At 38.7% G+C, this 23,892-nt stretch overlaps 4 protein-coding genes across 21 annotated transcripts in view; 2 read left to right on the top strand and 2 right to left on the bottom strand.

The window, feature by feature from the left end:
• Window positions 1-23,892, top strand: part of LOC127858315 (uncharacterized) — a 131,449-nt gene that overhangs the window by 100,926 nt on the left and 6,631 nt on the right. The window contains exons 1-3 of one of the 12 annotated variants that reach the window (XM_052395342.1): window positions 22,292-22,442; window positions 22,632-23,241; window positions 23,538-23,696. The exons of the other annotated variants lie outside the window; for them this stretch is intronic. Coding sequence (XP_052251302.1) covers window positions 22,654-23,241; window positions 23,538-23,696 — 747 coding nt within the window. The 5' untranslated portion in view covers window positions 22,292-22,442; window positions 22,632-22,653. Of the gene's footprint in view, window positions 1-22,291; window positions 22,443-22,631; window positions 23,242-23,537; window positions 23,697-23,892 lie in introns of those variants that run through there. 12 annotated transcript variants of the gene reach the window in all.
• LOC127858325 (uncharacterized) overlaps window positions 1-23,892 on the bottom strand; it is a 154,778-nt gene that overhangs the window by 79,563 nt on the left and 51,323 nt on the right. The gene's annotated exons all lie outside the window — the stretch shown is intronic.
• LOC127858326 (uncharacterized) overlaps window positions 1-23,892 on the bottom strand; it is a 148,610-nt gene that overhangs the window by 77,692 nt on the left and 47,026 nt on the right. The gene's annotated exons all lie outside the window — the stretch shown is intronic.
• Window positions 870-11,481, top strand: LOC127858328 (ras-related protein Rab-8A-like). Of its 2 annotated transcripts, none has more exons than XM_052395382.1 (4): window positions 870-989; window positions 7,562-7,809; window positions 8,253-8,361; window positions 8,919-11,481. In XM_052395382.1, the coding sequence occupies exons 2-4, from the start codon at window positions 7,587-7,589 to the stop codon at window positions 9,268-9,270; spliced, it is 684 nt and encodes a 227-aa protein (XP_052251342.1). In that variant the 5' UTR covers window positions 870-989; window positions 7,562-7,586; the 3' UTR covers window positions 9,271-11,481. The 2 variants fall into 2 exon arrangements, with proteins under 2 accessions (XP_052251342.1, XP_052251341.1); XM_052395381.1 differs by lacking the exon at window positions 870-989 and adding an exon at window positions 4,852-5,020.

A 23,892-nucleotide genomic window follows, 5' to 3' on the forward strand; every position in this document is an offset into this window, starting at 1 on the left:
AATAGGAGTGTCCACTAGGCATACATGGGTTAACATTTGTAAAATAAAGGTAAGTGTAGTGGTTGATACACGTGCTTCTCACCTGGACAACCACGGTCAAATCCCTAACGGCGAATGTGAGCATGGTTGGTGATCAATATACTTGACAACAGGGGTTTCCTCCGGGTACTCCGAATTCACCCCACCCACATCATAAGCCAACACCAAAATGTAATATCTTTCAATGAAAACTAAACAGCTGGACATTTGAACCATAATTCAAAATTCGTCCCGGCTTACGCGAGTCGAGTAATTTTATAAGGTTGGTGTGCTGGGACACACTCCCCTTTCTTTAAATAAAAATCAATAGCGGGTGGAAAAGGGCCTCATAAACTTTGTAATGTACAGGTTGTATACGGATGCTTAAATGTCACACCACACTGCGATCACATTTTACCAGTCACAATAGACATGGTTGACAATACCACAGATTGAGTTCGGAATCAAATAAAGACGACACTAATCATTGTAGAGATACATACTCCGAATGCCGATATTTTGGAATAACGCGCTTCGGACATTTTGTTAAACACGACACCAACCATGGAAATAGATCAAACAACTTTATACACAAGCCAGCTACGTTCTTCGAAATCAACTCATGTTTTGGATATAACAAGCACTATTACCAGCGTCAGTTATTGTGAAACGATTTTTTTGCTTGCATAACGCAACTGGTATTTCGAAATTTATCGCAAGTGTTTTTAGAAATTTCAGTCAAATTAGGCAAAGTCTATTCGAAAATATTATTATATTATCGCCATATAACGGAACAAGTGCATATGGACTTGCCAAATCCCAATAAGTCACACAGCTTGACGTATTTATATACACATAGTAGATGCATAGCGGTAATCAGTATTCTGAAATATCTCTAGATAACGTGTAACATAAATGTGGATGTAACGATCATAAGGGATGAAATGGTAGCCTAGTGACAGTAGTGTTAAGTACGTTTTTTAATAGCACATGCATGGCATGAAACGAAAATTAACATCTCATTTGTGCTTTTTAACTTACTTAATTCACAAGTGCTCATGTCAAGGCTTTTGTGATCATAACTTATTCCATTTAGTCTGGCGTTGTCCCTTGTGCGTTGTCCGCACAGGCTAATAAATGAAGACACATTCCGCCTAAACTTGATTTTTACTATGAAGAGACTTTCTTTAAACGAAATATATCATAAAAGCGAAAAGTGTCGGCTCTTATTAGCCTGTGGGGACTTCACAGACTAATTTGGGACGGCACTGTACGCACATGCATTAAACCCCCCTTTCACAGAGCACGGCTCAACTAAATTTTATCACAATATTTGACTCTTAGGTTTATTCTGTGATCGCTTTTGTAAAGACATTATAACTATATAAGGTATAATTAAGTCAAGATTTTGTACGAGTTTGAATGTAGACACAAAAGCATTTATTTAAAACGAATTGATATTACATGTTTTGGTATTGTTAGGTGACGGAAACACTGTATTTGTATGTAATGACAAATAACCCTAACCTATGTACTTCAACAAGCCTAATTTTATGTCCGCGAACAGGGCCGTACCCAGGAAATTTTGACTGGGGGGGGGGGGGGGGGGCCCAAACTGGGAGGGTGCGGGAGGGGTTGCCCCTCCCGAATAGATTTTTTACTTAGGCACTGTTCAAGGTGAATTTTATTGCATATAGAAACATTATTTTGTGCTATAAATTTATGAATATATAACTTATGAATATATAACAAGTCAACCAGCACCTTTCTGAAGTCTAAAGCTTTAACCATCAGACATTATAACTATGTAAGGTATAAAACACATCTGCGCATTTGTATTGCGGGGAAATGTACTGTGGGCCCTTTCATGTGAGAAAATTTTTCAGTAGGCCCATTATTAAACGAGAGCGCCGATGGCGCTGAAAGCATAGTTGCAAGATACAGGGAAGTTGCTGCTGAAGTAAATGTTTAGGTCAAAATATACTAAATAGTTTCCTTATATGTTTCGATGTAAAAGCGACAACTTTGAGCGAAAATAAATACAACATTTTGCACATAGAGACCCCCATAACCATACCTTTTCTTGACGGGCATTCTTAGCTGAATCGATTTAAGCAATAAAAAAGATTTGTCATGTTCAAACCAAAAACAAATTCGACTCAAATCAAAATCGACTGTTTTTGCGCCTTTTTCGGCCGTTTTCTAGTGGATTGTAACCTTTTGCAGTGCCATTTTTTACTTTAATCTCCAACTTTATCCTATTTCAGGGATTAAGTAGTGAACACCTATGCTTACCCTATCAATATCTCCAAACGATAAAACCAGAACAAAGTGTATAACATGCCTTCGAGGAAAATATGATGATTTGTTTAGAAAGTACAGCCCTTCATGACTCGATTATTTAGTATATTGTAGCCTTAACGATTGCTGACATCACGAGTCGCCCCCCTTGTTAACAAAATGCTCTATTTTTAGAAACGGGAATTCCAAATAGTGACGAATGTGAATGGTTACAAAATGACATAACTATGAAAATAAATACGTAGAATTACATTATTTCACGCATACCATTATGCAACCATCCGTTTTCTTTTCCGACTTGATACATTTACAGCTTTCCATTTAATATTTTACAGACACAGCACTCGTCCAGAATTCGCGCGAATCCATTAAATCCGATGCCACATTTAAACCGTTAACTCTACTCGTAACGTAAATTTCTGGCTCAAAGTAAATCATTTTAACTTCAATTAACACATCTCTATTACTTTTAAACTCTACTTCATCAAATCCATAGAAAGGCACGTCAGAATCCATGTCATAAATCAGAAAACATTCATCGTACTCCGCCATTTTTTACACATTTTCAAAGAATAAAAGTGCTTTATGCCCCACTTCCTGCTGAGAATATGTTTTAATTTCTATTTATAATTAACCGATGAAATGTAACATATACTTTAACCAGGGCCTTATTAATTCAGTTATGTAAACATTTGACCTCTCACAGAACAGTAAACGAAGGAAATAGAAATTGGGATCCCATATAAATTAGGTGTGAGGTCACTATCAACAAGAACAGAATTGTTTTACGAACGAAATTTGTTTTAGGTTATAAGAAGATTTTTTGACATAAAACGGTCTTAGAAAAATTCACTAAAAACGGTGTCAGCAATATTCTTGGAAGAAAACGTTAGAAAAACGTTTCCCCCCAAAAAATTGTAAGAATTACCATATGCTAAATTAAATAGATATTTCGTCTGATTTTTGATCAGGTAAGGCTTCATAATAGACAACCGATGTATGTGGATTTTCAAAATGTGGTATATACCATAAGCATAGGTGCAAGCACCTATGCTAAAAATCATAACTCAACAGCCAGCTGGGGGTCCCGGGCCCCTGGAAACGTATGTGGAAGTCTTTGAGTTTAAACAATGTGCACAAAACGAACACAAACAACAATGTTAAGAAGGGATTAGATTTTTGTTTCATCATGTTTTTCTGAAACGTCAAATGCTGTTCAAAACTTTTATATTTTTAATTGTTAACTATGATGCACAAATTTATGCACCCATTCCTGTTGTGTTACATTTTGTGTTTTCTTAGTTCCACATCAGCATACGATTCCACGAAGATCGAATCTTTTGAGGTTTACTTTACGTTTTGATTCTCAAAACTTTATATAAACCCTGCGTTTTGGTTGCTTGAACTTTCATGTCTATGTGGCGGAAGCATGATACTATGGTCGATTCGACTTTGGCTAGTTTTGACTTTTATTTCGAAATACCGATTGCGTACAATTTCGACATACCGATTGCATTTATGTAAACGCGTATTAGTGTCAGGTTTAAATGACGCGGTTTATACAACCGCGTGCCTATTACACCCAAAACATAATTTGATTTCCAAGTGCGTAGCTGGATGGTGTATGTAGTTTTGTGCTTAATTTCTTTGGTTCGTGTCATGCTTATAAAATGTCCAAACGCGTTCTGCAAAAATCTCGTGATTCGGATGTATCTGTTCAATGATTCGTGCCATCTCTATTTAATCCCCAACTCCAATTTAGAATATTATACCATTGTATATTGTGTATGGATACTGTTGTGGTATCAATGTGATGAGGCTTATAAGCTGATCATTACTACACGACAAGTTGCCAACCAACTGCCCTATGTTTTTCGAAATGCTAGTGCATACTAACAATTTATGCTTAATGTGTGTGTGTGTGTGTGTGTGTGTGTGTGTGTGTGTGTGTGTGTGTGTGTGTGTGTGTGTGTGTGTGTGTGTGTGTGTGTGTGTGTGTGTGTGTGTGTGTGTGTGTGTGTGTGTGTGTGTGTGTGTGTGTGTGTGTGTGTGTGTGTGTGTGTGTGTGTGTGTGTGTGTGCACTTTGACGTATATGCGCTCCTTCTGCGAGTGAGTCTAAATTTGTTTAAGGACGCGAAATGTGTCTCAGCACTACAACCTAATAAAACCAAACCCTCATAAATAGTTTGAATTATTGCGTTTTTCTTAAAATTTAAATATGTTCAATATATATGTCGTCTAATGATGTGTGTGTGGTGGGGGCGGAGGGGGGGGGGGTACCGGACTACCTGCTAGCCCTTTGTGTCCGTCTACTGACCAAACTCACATGCGCCAGGAGCGGGGATTGAACCCCGGTTGCTTATGTGAGAAGCACGTGTACCATCCCCTGCGCTAACTAGACACCCATCCTTATACAACTTAAATTAATACATAGGCATTTAAGAAAAATACGATCAACTACGCCCTTGTAATTCGGGTACAGTCTTTGTTTACGAATTTCAAGTGAAAATTATCGATTGATGGATGTCGCCACTAGCCAATTGTTAGTATGTGATGATACAACGTTTTAAGTTTTGCAGTTATATTGATGTTTTCAATACATTTATGCACACCGCAGCGTTTGGGATTTATACTTTATTTGTGCAAATATTTTGCATTTATAAGTGAGCGGACTTGGATAATATACCAACGAAGTCAAAGGTTATAACTTATATTGACATGTTTAAATGATACAAACTTAAAATAAATAAAGTGTAAATGCCTTACTGTAAATGTCCGTAAGTGTTTTCTTTCGTATATCAAAACAACGATAAAAAACAATGCGTGATAATTATCATAAACAGTCTGCTGGAAGGTTTCACTATAAGTATACTCTTCACTTTCATAAAAATCCCAGTCTAGGCGGAAAGTGTCGTCCCTGATTAGCCCGCGCGTACTGCACAGGCTAATCTGGAAAGACTCTCTACGCATATGGATGAAACAACGTTTTCCAATAATGAGGCACAAATTGTAAATAATACTAATATTATTATTACCTTTGTCTACTTCTATTGATTATGAACCTTTATAACGTTTGTAACTTATTTTTGAGGTAAAAGAACATTAAATATATGTGACAGGCAAATATACGAAATAGTATTTTTCATAACACACATGCGGATATTTTTCATAAATGATTTTGTTTTTCTATTAATGTGTTCGTGTTTCTGATATGTACACTCTTTTTGGCATCAACTCCAGACATATATGTTGTAGTATGACTACCGGGTATTAGTATTATTCCCTGTATTCTTACATTTATTACATCTGCCACTGCTCTTATGGTATTTGTCGCGCACCATTTTCATTATCTATACCGCACATGAATTTGTTTTATAGTTTGTCTGATGACTTGTTGCAATCTAATTTATTTCATTTGATTATGAGATAAAAATGCACTGCGGATGTCTATGTAGATAACGTAAGACATATAATAAACTACCGTATTTTGGGGAGACTAATTAACGCATAGTTTATGTGTTTTGCACATGTATCCAGCATATACTAGACAGAGATAAAGGCGGTTCGTTCATATGCACTCGAGGAAGTATAATAAATCGACATGGCGTTCGTCCAAGGGTACGCTGGCGATACGATCTTGACATTAATTTTGAGTAAATAATTTAGTTCTGCCAAGTAATATCAATTAACAGGTATATACTCTTAGGTTGACTGGTTGGACGCAGGATTGTACCATAGATAATAATATGATGATCTGATTATCGCCTTAAGAAGTCAATTGACATGTTTACTTTCATCAGTTGCAATTAACCAAATAATTACTTGATAACATATCCAGCGTATTTCTTGTTTAAAGACTTGGTAAAAGTAAGTAAAATGATGATTTTCAACAAACTTGTTACAGATTCAGATAAGAATATATAGATTTTTAACATGCAAAATAACACTTCTGACTTATTTTTTTATACATAATATTGGTTCATTAAAGGATGATTATCATTTTAAATCGGTAAAATATTTAAGCGTTTAAAACGCTTTTCGTTTAAAAATTCGAATATATACAAGTTAATGTGCCGCTGTGAAATACTAAGGTGGTTTTGCTTCAAGAGGTTCCTGTTTCGAATCCCGGGTAAGGCAATATGTTATATTCAAACCTTGCTATTATATTTAGTTTTGCCAATTAAACACTACATATTTGTAAGCAAACATATTTTGACGTATTTCAAAAATACGAAAAACTGTGAACAAATCGCTTTAACTGAGAGTGGAAGTTAAGATCAAGTAAAATGGGTTCAACATAATTAATTAATTATTATTGTGTTCAAATTTTGTCGTCCCATTCGTATGGAAAATGTTGCCTACGTCTGATTTATGTGCCTGTCTGCTTTGAAGAATAAATGCAATTGTAATCTGCCTGAATCCAAAATAATTGACTTTAAATATCATACACAACATACTTCCGACTTATAATCTCTGTAAAACAGCTATTGATGTTCAAAACGTTTACGTAGGCTCATCACTATTACAGCATCTTGCCGGTTCAATGCTCCGATCTAATAAAAGCCAGGGCGCAAAATTCATGTCTTATGTTTTAATTTACTAGAAGATAACAATTTTGATGAAACTGTTCCGATATGGCTATGTCAACAACGATGAAGTATTTTTCAAGCGACACTCACTTTCTCATATGATTATTACGGTTTTCCCAAAAAACGTGAGCAAACGCGTGTATGATGATTCTCAATAAAGTTGAGAGTGCAAATTTTAAGAGAATGATTTTTATATTGTATATACAATTTATCCGAAATGTTTTTAGTCTGCTTTGATACCAGCCTGTTTCAAACAAAGTTTAAATATATTGCAGTAATATTCATTAAGTTTAAGAAAAATAAGATGCCATTTAAATTGATATTGACACATCTTACCTAATTTATGTTTTGTTCATTTGTAATACCTAAAATTAAAATAACTCAAGCTTCAAAAGTGTTACAAATATGGAGTCGTATTTTCAGGTTTACATAAATATGTTCACATAACATAGGTGAAACTAAAGCTGTACTTGTTGGCTAGTGGTCATCATAGCAACAGGTTCGAATTTCTTCACGTACTCCGACTGTTTGTGAGTCTAGTACACGTTTATTACGTACGGTAGGAGTGCAGGTCCTCATATTTTAAATCATCAGGCGCGGAACGTCCTCGTATACTTAAAAATCCACCAGCTGTAACCTTCGCTCGATTCAGATAAACACGATGTTCACTTAGCGACATGAAGTCCAGTGAATACAGTTACGTCTTCAAATGCGTCATCATTGGTGATTGTCACGTTGGCAAGACGACGCTGCTACGGCGCATGCTCGGGGAGCCCTTCCTGCCCAAGCCCGCACCGATGCGAAACAGTCCTATCTCGCTACGGCATCTACAATGCGTCGACAAGATTTTCACAACGTCCGAAGGAGACCGAGTGAAGTTGCAAGTCTATGATACTATGGGTTAGTTGTTTTGGAAGCAGTTTTAACTGAGACCGTTTTGACTGGGACTTTCATAAAAGAACCGATTTGACTGAGACGGATCTGAACGGAGCCGGATTTACTGAGACCGATGGGAATGGTTCTAGTTTATATAGAAATGTTTGTAACACAATTGAAATGTCTTTGAGAGGAAGAATCTTTTCTTTTCTCATAAATAGAAACAATGTTATTTTCTTCGAATTATAAAAAATATGTAATGATTTTTGTTGCGACGCCCTGAAAACTTTTTCGGCAAATCGTTACCAAATGTCATTATCATTATGCAAACTATTTTCATAAGTCCAATAATTGAAGTTCATTCGTAAACCGCATGCGTACAGCGTCAATAACTATGCAGTAACCCAAAAAGTAGCACTGCATTGTAATAGTGCGGAACACGATACAAGTTTACGCCTTTCTTGCAGGTTTAGAGCGCCACCGCAGTCTGACGTTGTCCTACTATAGAGATGCACATGTTTGCCTTATCTGTTATAACGTCCACAATCCAGAATCGTTCGACAATCTCAAAACATGGTGAGAGCTTACTGACCTAGTCCACAAAGGCACAAAACGGCATGGATCGTTTGTAATGGACATCTTACCGACCAGCATGCAAACAAACCGCATTGAAATCGGTCATATAATCACGATTATTGATAGTATAGTTACAATATACTGTAATATCATTAGTAGTCGTGGGACATTAATGTTTGTTGATTTTGTGGATTGACCGATCGGAAAACATCGGACAAACGACCGAAGCAAATTCCTCTTGTTTCACAATCATAAATCCACGAATGTACGTGTGCTCGAAAAAGTTAACCCACGATATTTCATGTCGACGAATATTAATAAGCCATGCTCTGTGAAAAGGGACTTTTTTATGTATGTGCGGAAAGTGTCATCCCAGAATAGCATGTGCAGTCCGCAAGGCTAATCAGGGACGACACTTTTCGCCTAAAATTGATTTTTTTTGCTAAGAAGAGACTTTCTTGAAGCGAAAACATATCATAAACGAGAAAAGTATCGACCCGGATTAGCCTGTGTGGACTGTATATATATAAAACATTGTATAATTATTTATTTTACAGGCTAGCAGACGTTCACAAATACCTTGGCAGGGACACACATTTGGTTAAAATGTTGGTAGGAATAAACAGCCGGGCGCCGGTTTTGTTTGTGAACGGGTCTATACCCGGCATAGATACGGAATTCGTGGATGTCGAACCGATCACTAAAAGGCCTACGGAGCTCGCGCAAGAGTACGATACTCTCACGTGCGAAGTTCAACTCTGCGATGACACAGACGTGAAAACGTGTTTTAAAACGGCCGTAGATTCGCTTGTGAAACGTTTTCATGATGACTATGCACGAAGCACTGAGCTGAACAACGGCTCCGTACATCTTACTGCCGACAGCTCAAAAAGGAGCTCATGCTGTTAGAAATAAACTGCTGTTTGTATTTGTTTTTAATGCAATTAAAATCTTCCATGCTTTGTATTGACAGTTCAAACACGGTGAGCGAAGCTTTACCTATTGTTTCATGCTTGATGTCTGTGTTGTATGTACATGTAATGTCTTGTATTGTTTAGGCAACTGGTCACTTGCCATAAAAGACTACAAAAGGTTAACAAGACTATCTCTTCTGAAAATATCTCTAAATATATATTTTCCTATTCTTATTTGTTAGAACACCGTATTCCTTAGTAAACAACCGCGCGATTAATGATTACTTTTTTTTCTAACAAGCAGTATTTTTCTATACCGCGATTTACGACAAACAATATGGAAATTGATTAAATTCAAATCGCCCTTTTGTCTGGGTTATTAACCAAATACTGGGTGTCATGAAAAAGGTTTGATATTGTAGCACTTTTTAACAAAGGATATTTTTCACTTTGTGGTAAATTGTAAACAAAACAATGTGTGTTCCCGACAGAAAAGCCACACGAGAAAATATGTTTCTAACGTGTTATTGCCTTTAGCAGGTTTCTATGTCCACATATTAACAGTTTGAGCCCAGGTTGCAAATCTTCTTAGTTTCTTTGCTCTTGTTATGACAACCATGTATGTCCTGTATGCAATGTCCCTCATTGCACACCCATGAATGTACATCGTCTTGTCCGTTTCAGAGCATTTAAAAAAAAAATATAATAGCAATGTTATTTCAAAAAGCAAACATCGGGCTATTGACTATATAGATCTTACCTTCTGTTATGCACTCTTGATCAGCAAATGATTGATTGCATAAATCTATTTTACGGAGTATTCTGGACAAAGTAGATGTATCATGATATTGCTCTCAACAGACACGATATCTATCTCACGGAGGAATTTTGAGCAAGTCGGTGTATCACGATTGGGCTCTAAACTGAAACAATAGCTATCTCACGGAGGAATCCGTAGCTAGTCGATGTATCACGATTTGGCTCTAAACAGACACGATATCTATCTCACGGAGGAATTTTGAGCTAGTCGATGTATCACGATTGGGCTCTAAACTGAAACAATATCTACCTCACGGAGGAGTCCGTAGCTAGTCGATGTATCACGATTGGGCTCTAAACAGATACGGTATCGATCTAGCGATGTATAATCAAATACGGCCAGTTTCTGTTTTCTCTTTTTTGTCTCGTATATTGTTTCACAGCCGGATTGACTGGCTCAGATGGTAGAGCGCTGGAATTCAAAGTTGAGAATCGCGTGTTTTAACCCCGGCCCGGCAACATACATTGTGTCTTGATTGGTCAAGAAATCATTTATACGGCCATTCTCAACTCTACATCTGATTCAAGAAGGTTGTCATTAACCAGCATATTAGTAAGTAACAGCGGAAACCCCAACCATACAAACAAACACAATATCGTTCGACAAATCTCGTATAACATTTACTTTTACATTTCTTAACGGAACTCTATATGAAACATGCGATTTAAATATTATTTGATTACCATCTGGCAAATGGATTTTATGTACATATTTGCGTCAGTTTTACAGTATTGCTCACCGTGTGCTGACAAGACAAAGTGTTTTATTTTGTTAAAAATATTTTGTTAACTGGGCAATTACATGGTGATACCCAGTTTAATAATGTTTGAAAAAAATACTCTCATATATTTGATGAGTTTTAATGTACATGTAGTTTCTTTCTGTGATGTTTTTATGTTCGAAGATGATATGTTCTCGATCACAAAATGTGATCAATTTACATTAAGTTTACATGTGACATGTTATAAGTGACCATTTAAGCTCTGCCAGAACTAGTTATTTCTTTGGAACATGTAGTTTTCAATATTTATATTATTGTAAACTGTTATGTGAAAATGCTATTGCTTTTAAGAACAATAACATAGCGACCAGAATAGTTATTATAATCTAGATGTACTGTATTTGACTGAAGTGCGATGTAATTAATTAATGTAACGGTATATAGTTCAGCCAAAACGGCCATTTGATTGTAAATGAGCGGCTCTGTGGAAACGTGGCTTAATGAATGTACGTTAAGTGTTGTCCAAATTAGTCAGTGCAATCCGTTGGTGGAAGGGGTGGGGGCTATACGAAAAGGCACAGGACAAAAATCGATCAAACAATCGATCGGCAATCGATTTCTAGTATATCCCACATGAAATCGTGAATTCGCATACGCCCTCGTCTACTTAAACAATTGTTTACAATAAATCGTGTTCACATTATATTGAACGTTATAATTGTCGATTTGCATGTTAACAATGTGTTTACAAACTACATGAAATAAATTGCTTACTTATTATATGTATAAAGCTTTATGTATGTCACGATTAATTAAACATTTAAAATTTAAATTTATTTATATCACATGATTTTTCATGTTTAAATAAGTCGTGTTTCAGTATCATTCTCCAAATTCTTGGCATTTACGACGTGCTCAGCTTTATCGGAATTTTAAAAATGAGCCTCGCTCTTGGACAAAGGGCCTTAACGTAATTCGTAACGTATTGTCCCATATTAGCTCGTGCAGTACAAACTGGATGGACAAAGGGCCTTAACGCATATTCGTAACGTATTGTCCCATGTTAGCTCGTGCAGTACAAACTGGATGGACAATGGGCCTTAACGCATATTCGTAACGTATTGTCCCATATTAGCTCGAGCAGTACAAACTGGATGGACAAAGGGCCTTAACGCATATTCTTAACGTATTGTCCCATGCCTCGCTCTTGGACAAAGGGCCTTAACGCATATTCGTAACGTATTGTCCCATATTAGCTCGTGCAGTACAAACTGGATGGACAAAGTGCCTTAACGCATATTCGTAACGTATTGTCTCATGCCTCGCTCTTGGACAAAGGGCCTTGACGCATATTCGTAACGTATTGTCCCATATTAGCTCGTGCAGTACAAACTGGATGGACAAAGGGCCTTAACGCATATTCGTAACGTATTGTCCCATGTTAGCTCGTGCAGTACAAACTGGATGGACAAAGGGCCTTAACGCATATTCGTAACGTATTGTCCCATGATAGCTCGTGCAGTACAAACTGGATGGACAAAGGGCCTTAACGCATATTCGTTACGTATTGTCCCATGATAGCTCGTGCAGTACAAACTGGATGGACAAAAAGCCTTAACGCATATTCGTAACGTATTGTCCCATGTTAGCTCGTGCAGTACAGACTGAATGGACAAAGGGCCTTAACGCATATTCATAACGTATTGTCCCATGTTAGCTCGTGCAGTACAAACTGGATGGACAAAGGGCCTTAACGCATATTCGTAACGTATTGTCCCATATTAGCTCGTGTAGTACAAACTGGATGGACAAAGGGCCTTAACGCATATTCGTAACGTATTGTCCCATGCCTCGCTCTTGGACAAAGGGCCTTATGGCATATTCGTAACGTATTGTCCCATGTTAGCTCGTGCAGTACAAACTGGATGGACAAAGGGCCTTAACGCATATTCGTAACGTATTGTCCCATATTAGCTCGTGCAGTACAAACTGGATGGACAAAGGGCCTTAATGCATATTCGTAACGTATTGTCCCATATTAGCTCGTGGGACAAAGGGCCTTAACGCATATTCGTAACGTATTGCCCCATATTAGCTCGTGGGACAAAGGGCCTTAACGCATATTCGTAACGTATTGCCCCATATTAGCTCGTGGGACAAAGGACCTTAACGCATATTCGTAACGTCTTGTCCCATATTAGCTCGTGCAGTACAAACTGGATGGACAAAGGGCCTTAATGCATATTCGTAACGTATTGTCCCATATTAGCTCGTGGGACAAAGGGCCTTAACGCATATTCGTAACGTATTGCCCCATATTAGCTCGTGGGACAAAGGGCCTTAACGCATATTCGTAACGTATTGTCCCATATTAGCTCGTGGGACAAAGGACCTTAACGCATATTCGTAACGTCTTGTCCCATATTAGCTCGTGCAGTACAAACTGGATGGACAAAGGGCCTTAATGCATATTCGTAACGTATTGCCCCATATTAGCTCGTGGGACAAAGGGCCTTAACGCATATTCGTGACGTATTGTCCCATGCCTCGCTCTTGGACAAAGGGCCTTAACGCATATTCGTAACGTATTGTCCCATGCGTCGCTCTTGGACAAAGGGTCTTAACGCATATTCGTAACGTATTGTCCCATATTACCTCGTGCAGTACAAACTGGATTTTCGCTAAGAAAAGTCTTCATGTGCGTACTGTACAGGCTAATCACGAACAACGAAAATGAATTAACCCTTTACCACTTACCGACAGATACGTATTTTCACGCATTAGTTGTCCCTTAGGAAGTTATATTTAATTTAAGATATTTCTTACTAGCTTCAAGCATTTAAGGCTTCATCTCGAAACCTAAGATACTGATGAGCAGCAAAGAGCATACAACCTGAAAAGACTGCGTGTTACTCGCAGGCTCTTTTGGTTTTATGCTGGTTGCACATAGCTATTTTCACTTTGCTTCTATGTGGGAAAGGGTTAAGAGCAAATCTCAAATGAATGGTCATTAAATGAGTCGTGTTCTGAGAAAACTGGGCATAATGCATGTGCGTACAGTGTCGTCCCAGATTAGCATGTGCAGTCCACACAGGCTAATCAGGGTCGACACTTTGCGCGTGTATGACATTTTTCGTTTAAATGAAGTCTCTTCTTAGCAAAAATCCAATTTAAGCGGAGAGTGTCGTCCCTGATTAGTCTGTGCGGACTGCACATGCTAATCTGGGACGACGCTTTACGCACATGCATTATGCCCAGTTTTCTCAGTACACGACTCAAATTTGACATATATATTGATGGTTGGATTAAATTCACGTAATACACGTAATGGCCATTTTCTATCTAGAGCTTAAACGTACAAAGCGCACTTCCTTTGACCTAATATTTGAACTGATGAAGTTTGCCTAATGGGGATGCAAATTCTAATAATCGGGTTTTGACATTAATAGTGCATAACTGCGAACAAAGGAACGTCTGCACATATTTATGACAGGTTCAGACAAACTCTTGTCCTGCCGTCATAACGAAACAAGCTGTGATGGAAAAAATCATGTTAAGCTCGACTTTTCACCAAATAATCCGATAAAAATACTCTCCCAATAATATTGTCGGCGTCCGCATCTACGTAATACCTAGGTCAACGTGAAACATTTCTCTATCCGCTTTTGGCATACGCAAGTTCACACTTATTTTCGGGGTCGAAATACTTAAAACATTCAGGTTCACGATTGCCTTCACCCTATGGAACAGTAAACACCACAGCCAAGTCATGTCTCGCTGAGGTAAATACAACATCAACAACATGGCTTTCGGCAAAGACGCGTCTTTGAGTCGCAATTCATCCTCTCAATACAAGACCTTGCTGCATCTATTAACGTTGGTCAGTAGATCGTTGCAATCCTACTTGACTTACAAAAGCCTTCGATGTTTTTTTCCGAACCAACGACTCCTCATGAAACTGAGACAATCCGGTATCAGAGGGCAAATCTTAGCCTGGATAGAGAGCTTCCGAATTTAACGACGTTAAATGGGTCTTAGTCGAAGGAAAGTTCCCAAACTCAGCCGACGTCAAGTCAGGCGTCAATCAGGGCTCTGTCTTTGGACCACTTCTCTTTCTAGTGCACGTTAACGATCTTCCAGGCACTGAAACCTCAAAAACCCGTCTCTTTGCCGACGACAGTCTTATGTACAGAAGGATCAAAATAGCAGAGGATGCAACCGAACTCCAGCTCGACCCACAGAAATGGGAGAAAGACTGGCAGATGTCAAACTCGTCACAATATGAAGTCTCTTACACATCTCCAAAAAGCACAAACAAATACAGTTGGAGCATGTAATCCATAGACAGAGGCTTTTAAATGTAGAGGAAGGATAATACATCAGCGTTATAATATCGGACATGTCTTGGAATTCGCATGTAGCAATAGTCACCCAAAATGCAAGCAACACACTAGGTTACCTTAGGCTGCCCACCTAGCTTTCAAGCACGCACATACACCACTTTAGTGCCAACAGCTTGAAGCCGTTTAGAGACGCGCTGCTCGGATGCAACCGAACTCCAGCTCGACCCACAGAAATGGGAAAAAGACTGGCAGATGTCAAACTCGTCACAATATGAAGTCTTACACATCTCCAAAAAGCACAAACAAATATAGTTCGAGCATGTAATCCATAGACAGAGGCTTTTAAATGTAGAGGAAGGAAAATACATTAGCGTTATAATATCGGACATGTCTTGGAATTCGCATGTAGCAATAGTCACCCAAAATGCAAGCAACACTTTAGGTTACCTTAGGCTGCCCACCTAGCTTTCAAGCACGCACATACACCACTTTAGTGCCAACAGCTTGAAGCCGTTTAGAGAGGCGCTGCTCGTGACGTAAAAGGCAACTACAGGGGGCGTTCCATAAACGATCGTACGACAATTTTAACTTACGAGATAATTGTGTGATCTAAATAAGTCGACGAACTAGCTCGCCATGCTCGTCAAATATATGCGGAGCTTAATATGCCAATGTTATTAATTAAGTACTGAAAACGTACAATCATATGATATGGACTGAAGCAATTATGTATCTTCGAAAAATAAAATGGATCGTATCTTAAGTGTGTACTACGAGGTTTATTGAAACGTTCCTCAGAACCACAAGCAACAACTCACAGAGGATAGTTGATATTGGATGGGAGACCGGCAAAGAGAGACGTCAGCAGGGAGGATAACATATTTATAAACAACAAGCAGCTATTAAATGTAACGTCTTTGTTCCACTGAAACCCAGCCAATTTCAGCAAGCAGGTTGTTAATTGAAGAAGGCCTGCTTAATTCATTAATAACCCTTGGTGCTTCACATGGATATTTTTCGTATCGCAAACAGTTGTCCCAGACACACAATGCTTGTTCTTATATGGGGCGTAAGAAAGATGCGTATACTTGGTTTAGAGTTCGGCGTGCTAAATTTAATTTTAACAGTCTCACGGATCCGTCTTTTTGAGGTTATATTGAGAATACTATCAATGTGCTTATGAAAGCGACCATAATGGCCAATTGAAAGATTTGGGTTATTGTGGGTTTCAACAAAAGCTAACGAATTTGCAAAAAATAGTTGTTGTGGCTTTGGTATTTCCGATAGTGAATAAAGGCCCATTTAGGTTTTGACTGGGTTAAAGGTAGCAAGCAATTGCATTGCCAAGTTGTTGATATGTATCACGTCGTTAGTATGCCCCTCTTCGAAGAAGAAGGTGTATAGTGTTTTGCTGGATGTCGGTCGGTATGTCTGTCTGTCGGTAGACCAGTTCGTTTCCGATCAATAACTTGTCAACGAATTGACCGATTGGCTTGTTACTTCACATGTGCATGACTGTGGATGATCCCTATTGAAACTGAGGTCAAGGTCATTTTCACAATAAGTGTGAATACGGTTTCCGAAAAATAACTCGTCAACCACGTGACCGATTGTCTTGATTCTTCACACGTGAATTGGCCTTAGACAGTAGATGATCATTATTGAAATTTGTGTCACTAGGTCAAAGGTCAAGGTAACTTTCACACTAAGTGTGAAAATAGTTTTTGATCAATAACTCGTCAACGAATTTACCGATTGGCTTGATATTTCGCACGTACATTGGCCTTGGTCAGTAGATTACACATATTAAAATTGGGGTCACTAGGTCAAAGGTTAAGGCAACTGGTACACATTAAGAGTAAAATCGTTTTCGATTAATAACTCGTCAACTGATTCACCGATTGGCTTGATACTTCCCATGTGCGTTGGCCTTGGACAGTAGATGACTCCTATAGAAATTGGGGTCACTAGGTCAAATATTAAGCTCACTGTTACACATAAAGTGTGATATCGTTTCCGAGCAATAACTCGTCAACTTATTCACCGATTGGCTTGATACTTCCCATCTGCATTGGCATTGGACAGTAGATGACCCTATAGAAATTAGTCACTAGGTCAAAGGTCAAGGTCACTGTTACACACTAAGTGTGTAATTGTTCCCGATCAATAAATCGTCAACTGATTCACCGATTGGCTTGATAGTTCACACGTGAATTGGCCTTGTACAGTTGATGATCCCTATTGAAACTGGGTCACTAGGTCAAATGACGTGGTCACAATCACAATAAGTGGCGTATAGTGATATTTGGAATAAGCTTTATTTCTTGAGCATTCAAGCAATATGAAACTAGTTGCGAGCACATAGTATTAAACTTATCAGAAGAAGATGTATTTGTTAATAAAGGTAGTAGTGAGGAAAAGGACAACAAGTCAACAGCATATACAATCTTATCGAAATAAATTCCCTATACCACGTGCAGTCAACGACATATACAATCTTACCGACAAGCACTCCCACTACCACGTGCAGTAAACAGCATATACCCTCCTGCCGACAGGCATTCCATATACCACGTGCAGTCAACAACATATACCCTCCTACCAACAGGCATTCCATATACCACGTGCTGTCAACAACAAATACCCCCTTACCGACAGGCATTCCATATTCCAAGTGCAGTCAACAACATATACCATCATACCGACAGTCAATCTCACTACCACGTGCAGTCAACAGCATATACGCTCTTACAGACAGGCACTCACAATACCACGTGCAGTCAACAACATATACCATCCTACCGACAGGCAATCCCACTACCACGTGCAGTCAACATCATATACGCTCTTACAGACAGGCACTCCTAATACCGCGTGCAGTCAACAATATATACAATCTAACTGACAGGCATTCAACCACCACGTGCAGTCAACAACATATACCCCCTTACCGACAGGCAGTCCATATACCACGTGTAGTCAACAACATATACCGTCCTACCGACATGCTTCCATATACGACGTGCAGTAAACAACATATACCCTCCTACCGACAGGCATTCCATATACCACGTGCAGTAAACAGCATATACCATCTTACCGACAAGCACTCCCACTACCAATTGCAGTTAACAGCATATTTCCTCTTACCGACAGGCATTCCATTTACCACGTGTAGTCAACAACATATATAATCTTACCGACAGGCATTCCATATACCACGTCCAGTCAACAACATATACCCTCCTACCGACAGGCATTCCATATACCACGTGCAGTCAACAGCATATACCATCTTACCGACATACATTCCCTATATCACGTGCAGTCAACTACATATACCATCTTACCGACAAGCACTCCCACTACCGCGTGCAGTCAACAGCATATACCCCTTTACCAACAGGCATTCCATAAACCACGTGCAGTCAACAACATCTACGGTCTTACCGACAGCCATTCCATATACCACGTGCAGTCAACAATATATACGCTCTTACCGACAGGCATTCCATATACCACGTGCAGTCAACAGCATAAACCCTCTTACCGACAGGCATTTTTCATATACCACGTGCAGTCAACAACATATACGCTCTTACCGACAGGCATTCCATATACCACGTGCAGTCAACAATATATACCCTCCTACCGAAAAGCCCTTCCAATACCACGTGCAGTCAACAGTATATACCCTCCTACCGACAAGCCCTCCCAATACCACGTGCAGTCAACAGCATATACGTTCCTACCGACATTCAATCCAATACCACGTGCAGTCAACAATATATACCCTCCTACCGACAGACAATACCAATATCACGTGCAGTCAACAATATATACCTTCCTACCGACAGGCACTCCACATACCACGTGCAGTCAACAATATATACCCTCCTACCGACAGTCAATTCCAATACCACATGCAGTTAACAACATATACCATCCTACCGACAAGCACTCCAAATACCACGTGCAGTCAACAACATATACGCTCTATCCGACATGCACTCCCAATACCACGTGCAGTCAACAACATATACCCTCCTACCGACAGTCAATCACAATACCACGTGCAGTCAACAACATATACCATCCTACCGACAAGCACTCCCAATACCACTGCAGTCAACAACATATTTCCTCCTACCGACATGCATTCCCCATATTACGTGCAGTCAACAACATATACATTCTTACAGAAAGGCATTCACTATACCACGTGTTGTCAACAGCATATTCCATTTTACCGACAGGCATTTCTATACCACGTGCAGTCAACAACATATACGCTCTTGCCGACAGGCATTCCCTATACCACGTGTTGTCAGCAATATATACGCTCTGACCGACAGTCATTCACGATACGACGTGTTGTCAGCAACATATACGCTCTTACCGACAGGCATTTTCTATACCACGTGTTGTCAACAATATATACGCTCTTATCGACAGGCGTTCCCTATATCACGTGTTGGCAACAACATATACGCTCTTACCGACAGGAATTTTCCATACCATGTGTTGTCAACAACATATACGCTCTTACTGACAAACATTCTCTATACCAAGTTTTGCCAACAAAATATACACTCTTACCGAAAGACATTCCCAACACCATGTTCAGTTAGGAACATATATGCTCCTGCCGACAAGCATTCCCTATACCACGTTCAGACAGTTCCAGGTAGGAGCTGACACATGTCCAGCAGCAGCGCACTGTCGGCGGAGTTTGAACCACTGTTGGCAACGTAGTTGGCTTCTTGTGCAAAATTGTTTTTATGATTGAAGCAAATCTCAATCTGAAGCAAATATATGCAGATTACAAAGGAGACATACAGAATGCTATTTCTTAAGTTCTCGTTCTTCTCTAATAAAACAGATATATTTGTTCAACCTTTTATCTCCAAATGGGTAATTATAAAAACACCCGGCAACATATAAAACCAAGCGTGTTTGAAAATATGGAAAAGATGGCCCGAATGTTGAGTGCTCAACTAGTACGGTTGTAAATCTCTACTTATTTTATTTTCGAAAAGTACAAATACTTTGCCAATATGGCCATAAAGGGTATCAGCATGACAAATATTAGTTAGTTGTACATGGGCATGAGGAATACCTTATCGGGGTTTATTCAATTTATTCAAAAGCTAAACCGTTCGTTTGCGAACTTCGGTAGAATAAAGCGAACTATCAAACTTCATATTAATTTACGTTTACTCAGAAAAATATGATGTTCACCAGTTGAACGCAGTCAAATACAGCAATCTTTTTCGCCCATATCATTGTCTTAAATTATTTATGACATACGTCGCAGGAGACTACGTCCTCACAAATAACACTGCGAGCGTTAAGTGTTGAGATGAGCTTAAAGCATTGAAAAATAGTCTAAACATACCACACATCATCCGTTAATTGCACTGTATGGTATTAATATATATCCCTCACTGAAAAAAGAAGTGAACGCCGTGGTCATGATACTATATCCGTTTTATCATTATTATTATCATTATTATTATACCGGATTTATATAGCGCCCCTTTCATGCAAGAGTGCACGTTCAATGGCGCTTTATATAAGAACATTTTACGTATCGCAGATACGAATACATTTTGCAACACTGTTTCAAAAGAAATCGATCAACAATACTTGATTATACTATAAAACTACTCTATTATACTACAAGTACTACGTAAAAACATGCACAGTAACCATAGATTAGAAAGATCAACAAGACACTATAAAACTACCCTATGTGTATAGCTATAAGACAATTAATGAAGCAAAAAAATAAGTACTACGTAAAACAACAAAAAATAATTATGCTTCCTTAAAAAGGTTTAATTCAAGTTCTTGATGATTGAGATTTTATATAATGAATTGAATAAACCACTGCTTATATTGCATAAGATTGGAGGAAGAGGTGAGTTTTCAGTGCCTTTTTGAATGAATTCAGTGTTGAAGAACCTCGAATGTTTGATGGAAGTGAGTTCCAGAGTTTGGGAGCAGCATACATGAAACTTCACTCTCCGTATGATACGGATTTAATCTTCGTTGGAATCACTAATGAAGTCGCTTCGTTCTTTGATCTTAAGTTTAAAGGTTAAAAAGTGTTTCAGGTACAACATATTAATTTCAGGTAGTATTGTTAACAAATACCACAGGGTCATTTAAGACCTTTATCGAACCCAGTCCGTTAGAATGTAGAATGTGAGCATATAAATAATGACCGCTGATAACAATATTATCATCGATGTAAATCCAAATATAAATTTAATGAGCGCTGATAAACTTTTAGCTGTTAAGGCTGCATTGTATAATATAGAAAGACTAGTACATGTGTAATGACATATTTCACTACCGGATCCTCTAGTGAAGATTTTATGATCTTCTGAGCCTACATTTCAACCGCGAAGACTAAGGGCCTGGTTTACGAAAACCTTAACGACTTGTGCAGCTAAGGCCGTTAATTTTTGGATCAAGCTATTAATGTGACTTAATTGTTAACCCTTTGAGATATATGTTAATTGTAAACAAATCTGTAAGCTTGAATAATTTGCATATGTTTGATAATAACTGGGGACAGTGGTCAAGTGGCAAGATGCTGGTCCAGGGATTGGAAGGTCCCTCGTTCGAATCCCCCACAGGGCACTGGATTTTTCTGAGCAAAAAAGTAAGCCCACGCTTGCTCCTCTCCACCCAGGTGTATAAATGGGTACCTGTGAGGGAAATAAGTCAATGTGCCGTGGCTGCCTACTGCGCCATATGTAAATGGACGACTTAAATCGGGCTTAAATCCCAGTGATCGAGGGGTTAATGTCGAAGTCGGCTGAAGATGAATACGTTATCGAAGCATACTATACACCGCACCTTTAACCACTTTAACTATAAAAAAACACCTTCATCTTCATCTGAAGTTAACAGACTGTTACCGTAATTGCGGTTAGAGTTTGGAACAACCAGGTCTTAGATCTGAGCATGATTAATATCATATCAAACGTAAGGTAAGGTAACCGCTGAACGAAGTTTACACATTTATCAGTTGTCGACCTTGATATTCTTATTCATATGTTTTACCATTCTCCTAGAGGAGTTGTCGTTCGTTCCTCACCATACATGAATGCGATGAACCGCAGTGTAAGAGAGTGATGTTTTACTTCCGTAACCAAAGTTAACCCAGACAGCTTGTAAACAGGCCATGCAATTAAATAAAAACAAACGATCAATTGATACCGAGTGAGTTATTGAGATTGCAGTTTTGTTTATGGAAATGCACTAAGTTGGTAAGTTGTTACATCGTTGCTTATGCGCATTAAATGTGAAATAATTAAGAATCTATCCACTTTCGATTTCAATCAAACTCAAAGCTGTTGGTCGACTGTAATTCATTATAGTTTCTTGTACGCACGGACTTTGAAAGAATAAATGAGTTCTTTAACAACAGTTATATATATTTCGATGTTGTTTTGCAGAAAAATATAAGCGTGAAGGAAAATGTCGGACTACAAAGACATCATTCGCAACCCGGAAACCCTGAACTGGTTTAAGGCGGCCATTGGTATGAACATAACACGCGACTGCCTGCTTGGCATTGTAAACGAAATTAGTCGTGCGTGTTATGATAACATTCGTAGAGAGATCAAGCAACAACACGGTGTTCTAGAGAGCGATGTCTGTAATCAATGTCACACTCCAAATGTCTTACCGTGTGACCCTACGAACATATGCTGCAAAAGGACACGCGGAAAATGCGAATTTCATGACATTCACAAGCCGCGAAATTGCCTTAATAATAATTTATGCAATGAAATTTGTAAACAAATAGTTATACAACACCGATTTCGCTCTCAACAAAACCCAAACAGCTTTAAAGGTCCTACGTGGATAAACACGGATGCCTCTAAATGGTGTTCTGAACCATGGCAGATTTCTAAATGCTTTATCTCAAAAGATGGGTACAAAGACGCCAACCAAGCAGAAAGCACAGACTTCAACGGCATTGTAAATGTCATATACAACTGTGAATACTTCCAAACATATTTCAAGGACGACCTGACACAGCAGGCAAATGTGTGCACGAAGGTAACATAACTTAGGAAAAACCTAATATCACATGGATATGTATTTAGAGTTAAAAATAATAATACTGTGAGGGGATTACGCCATTAATTATAATCACAGTCAGTGTATTACATTTTGTCCGACATTGTATACATGTATAAACAATAGAACATACAATATTCTGATTCCATGACTGAAATGGCATAATCTCTGTACAATCATCATTCCCAAACACTTCATGAATATTTATTTGTGAAACAAATTAATGAATCAGATAAGTATGTGATCAATATGTGATTAACTTACTCACATTTTAGGCTAGAGATGTGGGGCGTGCTGTACGACATACGTCAACAATGTCCATGATGAGACAAGACAGTGACAGAGCCATCGACATACTAGTATCGCTGTTGCAGAACCTTAAACACGTCGATCACCAAGCTGCGTCACAGATGGCAGTGGACAAGTTAACACAGGTTTGACATGTTTAATGCGCATTTTAGCTCACCTTGAGGTCAGGGCAGGTTGATCAGATAACCTGCTACTAGTACCACGTAACTAAGTAGAACCTGTACCGTTGTCGGGCGGTCGGCGACTAAACCGGCTCCCACACAATACTGTCATGACTATTCGGACTTCTTACTGAGGAAGGTATCCAGGTAACCCAGCACG

This window comes from Dreissena polymorpha, chromosome 14 (assembly GCF_020536995.1).
Source record: "Dreissena polymorpha isolate Duluth1 chromosome 14, UMN_Dpol_1.0, whole genome shotgun sequence".
NCBI classification, from domain to species: domain Eukaryota; kingdom Metazoa; phylum Mollusca; class Bivalvia; order Myida; family Dreissenidae; genus Dreissena; species Dreissena polymorpha.

Excerpts from the sequence above, each read along its gene's own strand:
- LOC127858328 (XM_052395382.1), top strand. The coding sequence starts at position 7,587 with ATGAAGTCCAGTGAATACAGTTACGTCTTCAAATGCGTCATCATTGGT. Across the intron at positions 7,810-8,252 it reads GCAAGTCTATGATACTATGG|GTTTAGAGCGCCACCGCAGT; the intron begins GTTAGTTGTTTT and ends CCTTTCTTGCAG. Across the intron at positions 8,362-8,918 it reads TTCGACAATCTCAAAACATG|GCTAGCAGACGTTCACAAAT; the intron begins GTGAGAGCTTAC and ends TTTATTTTACAG.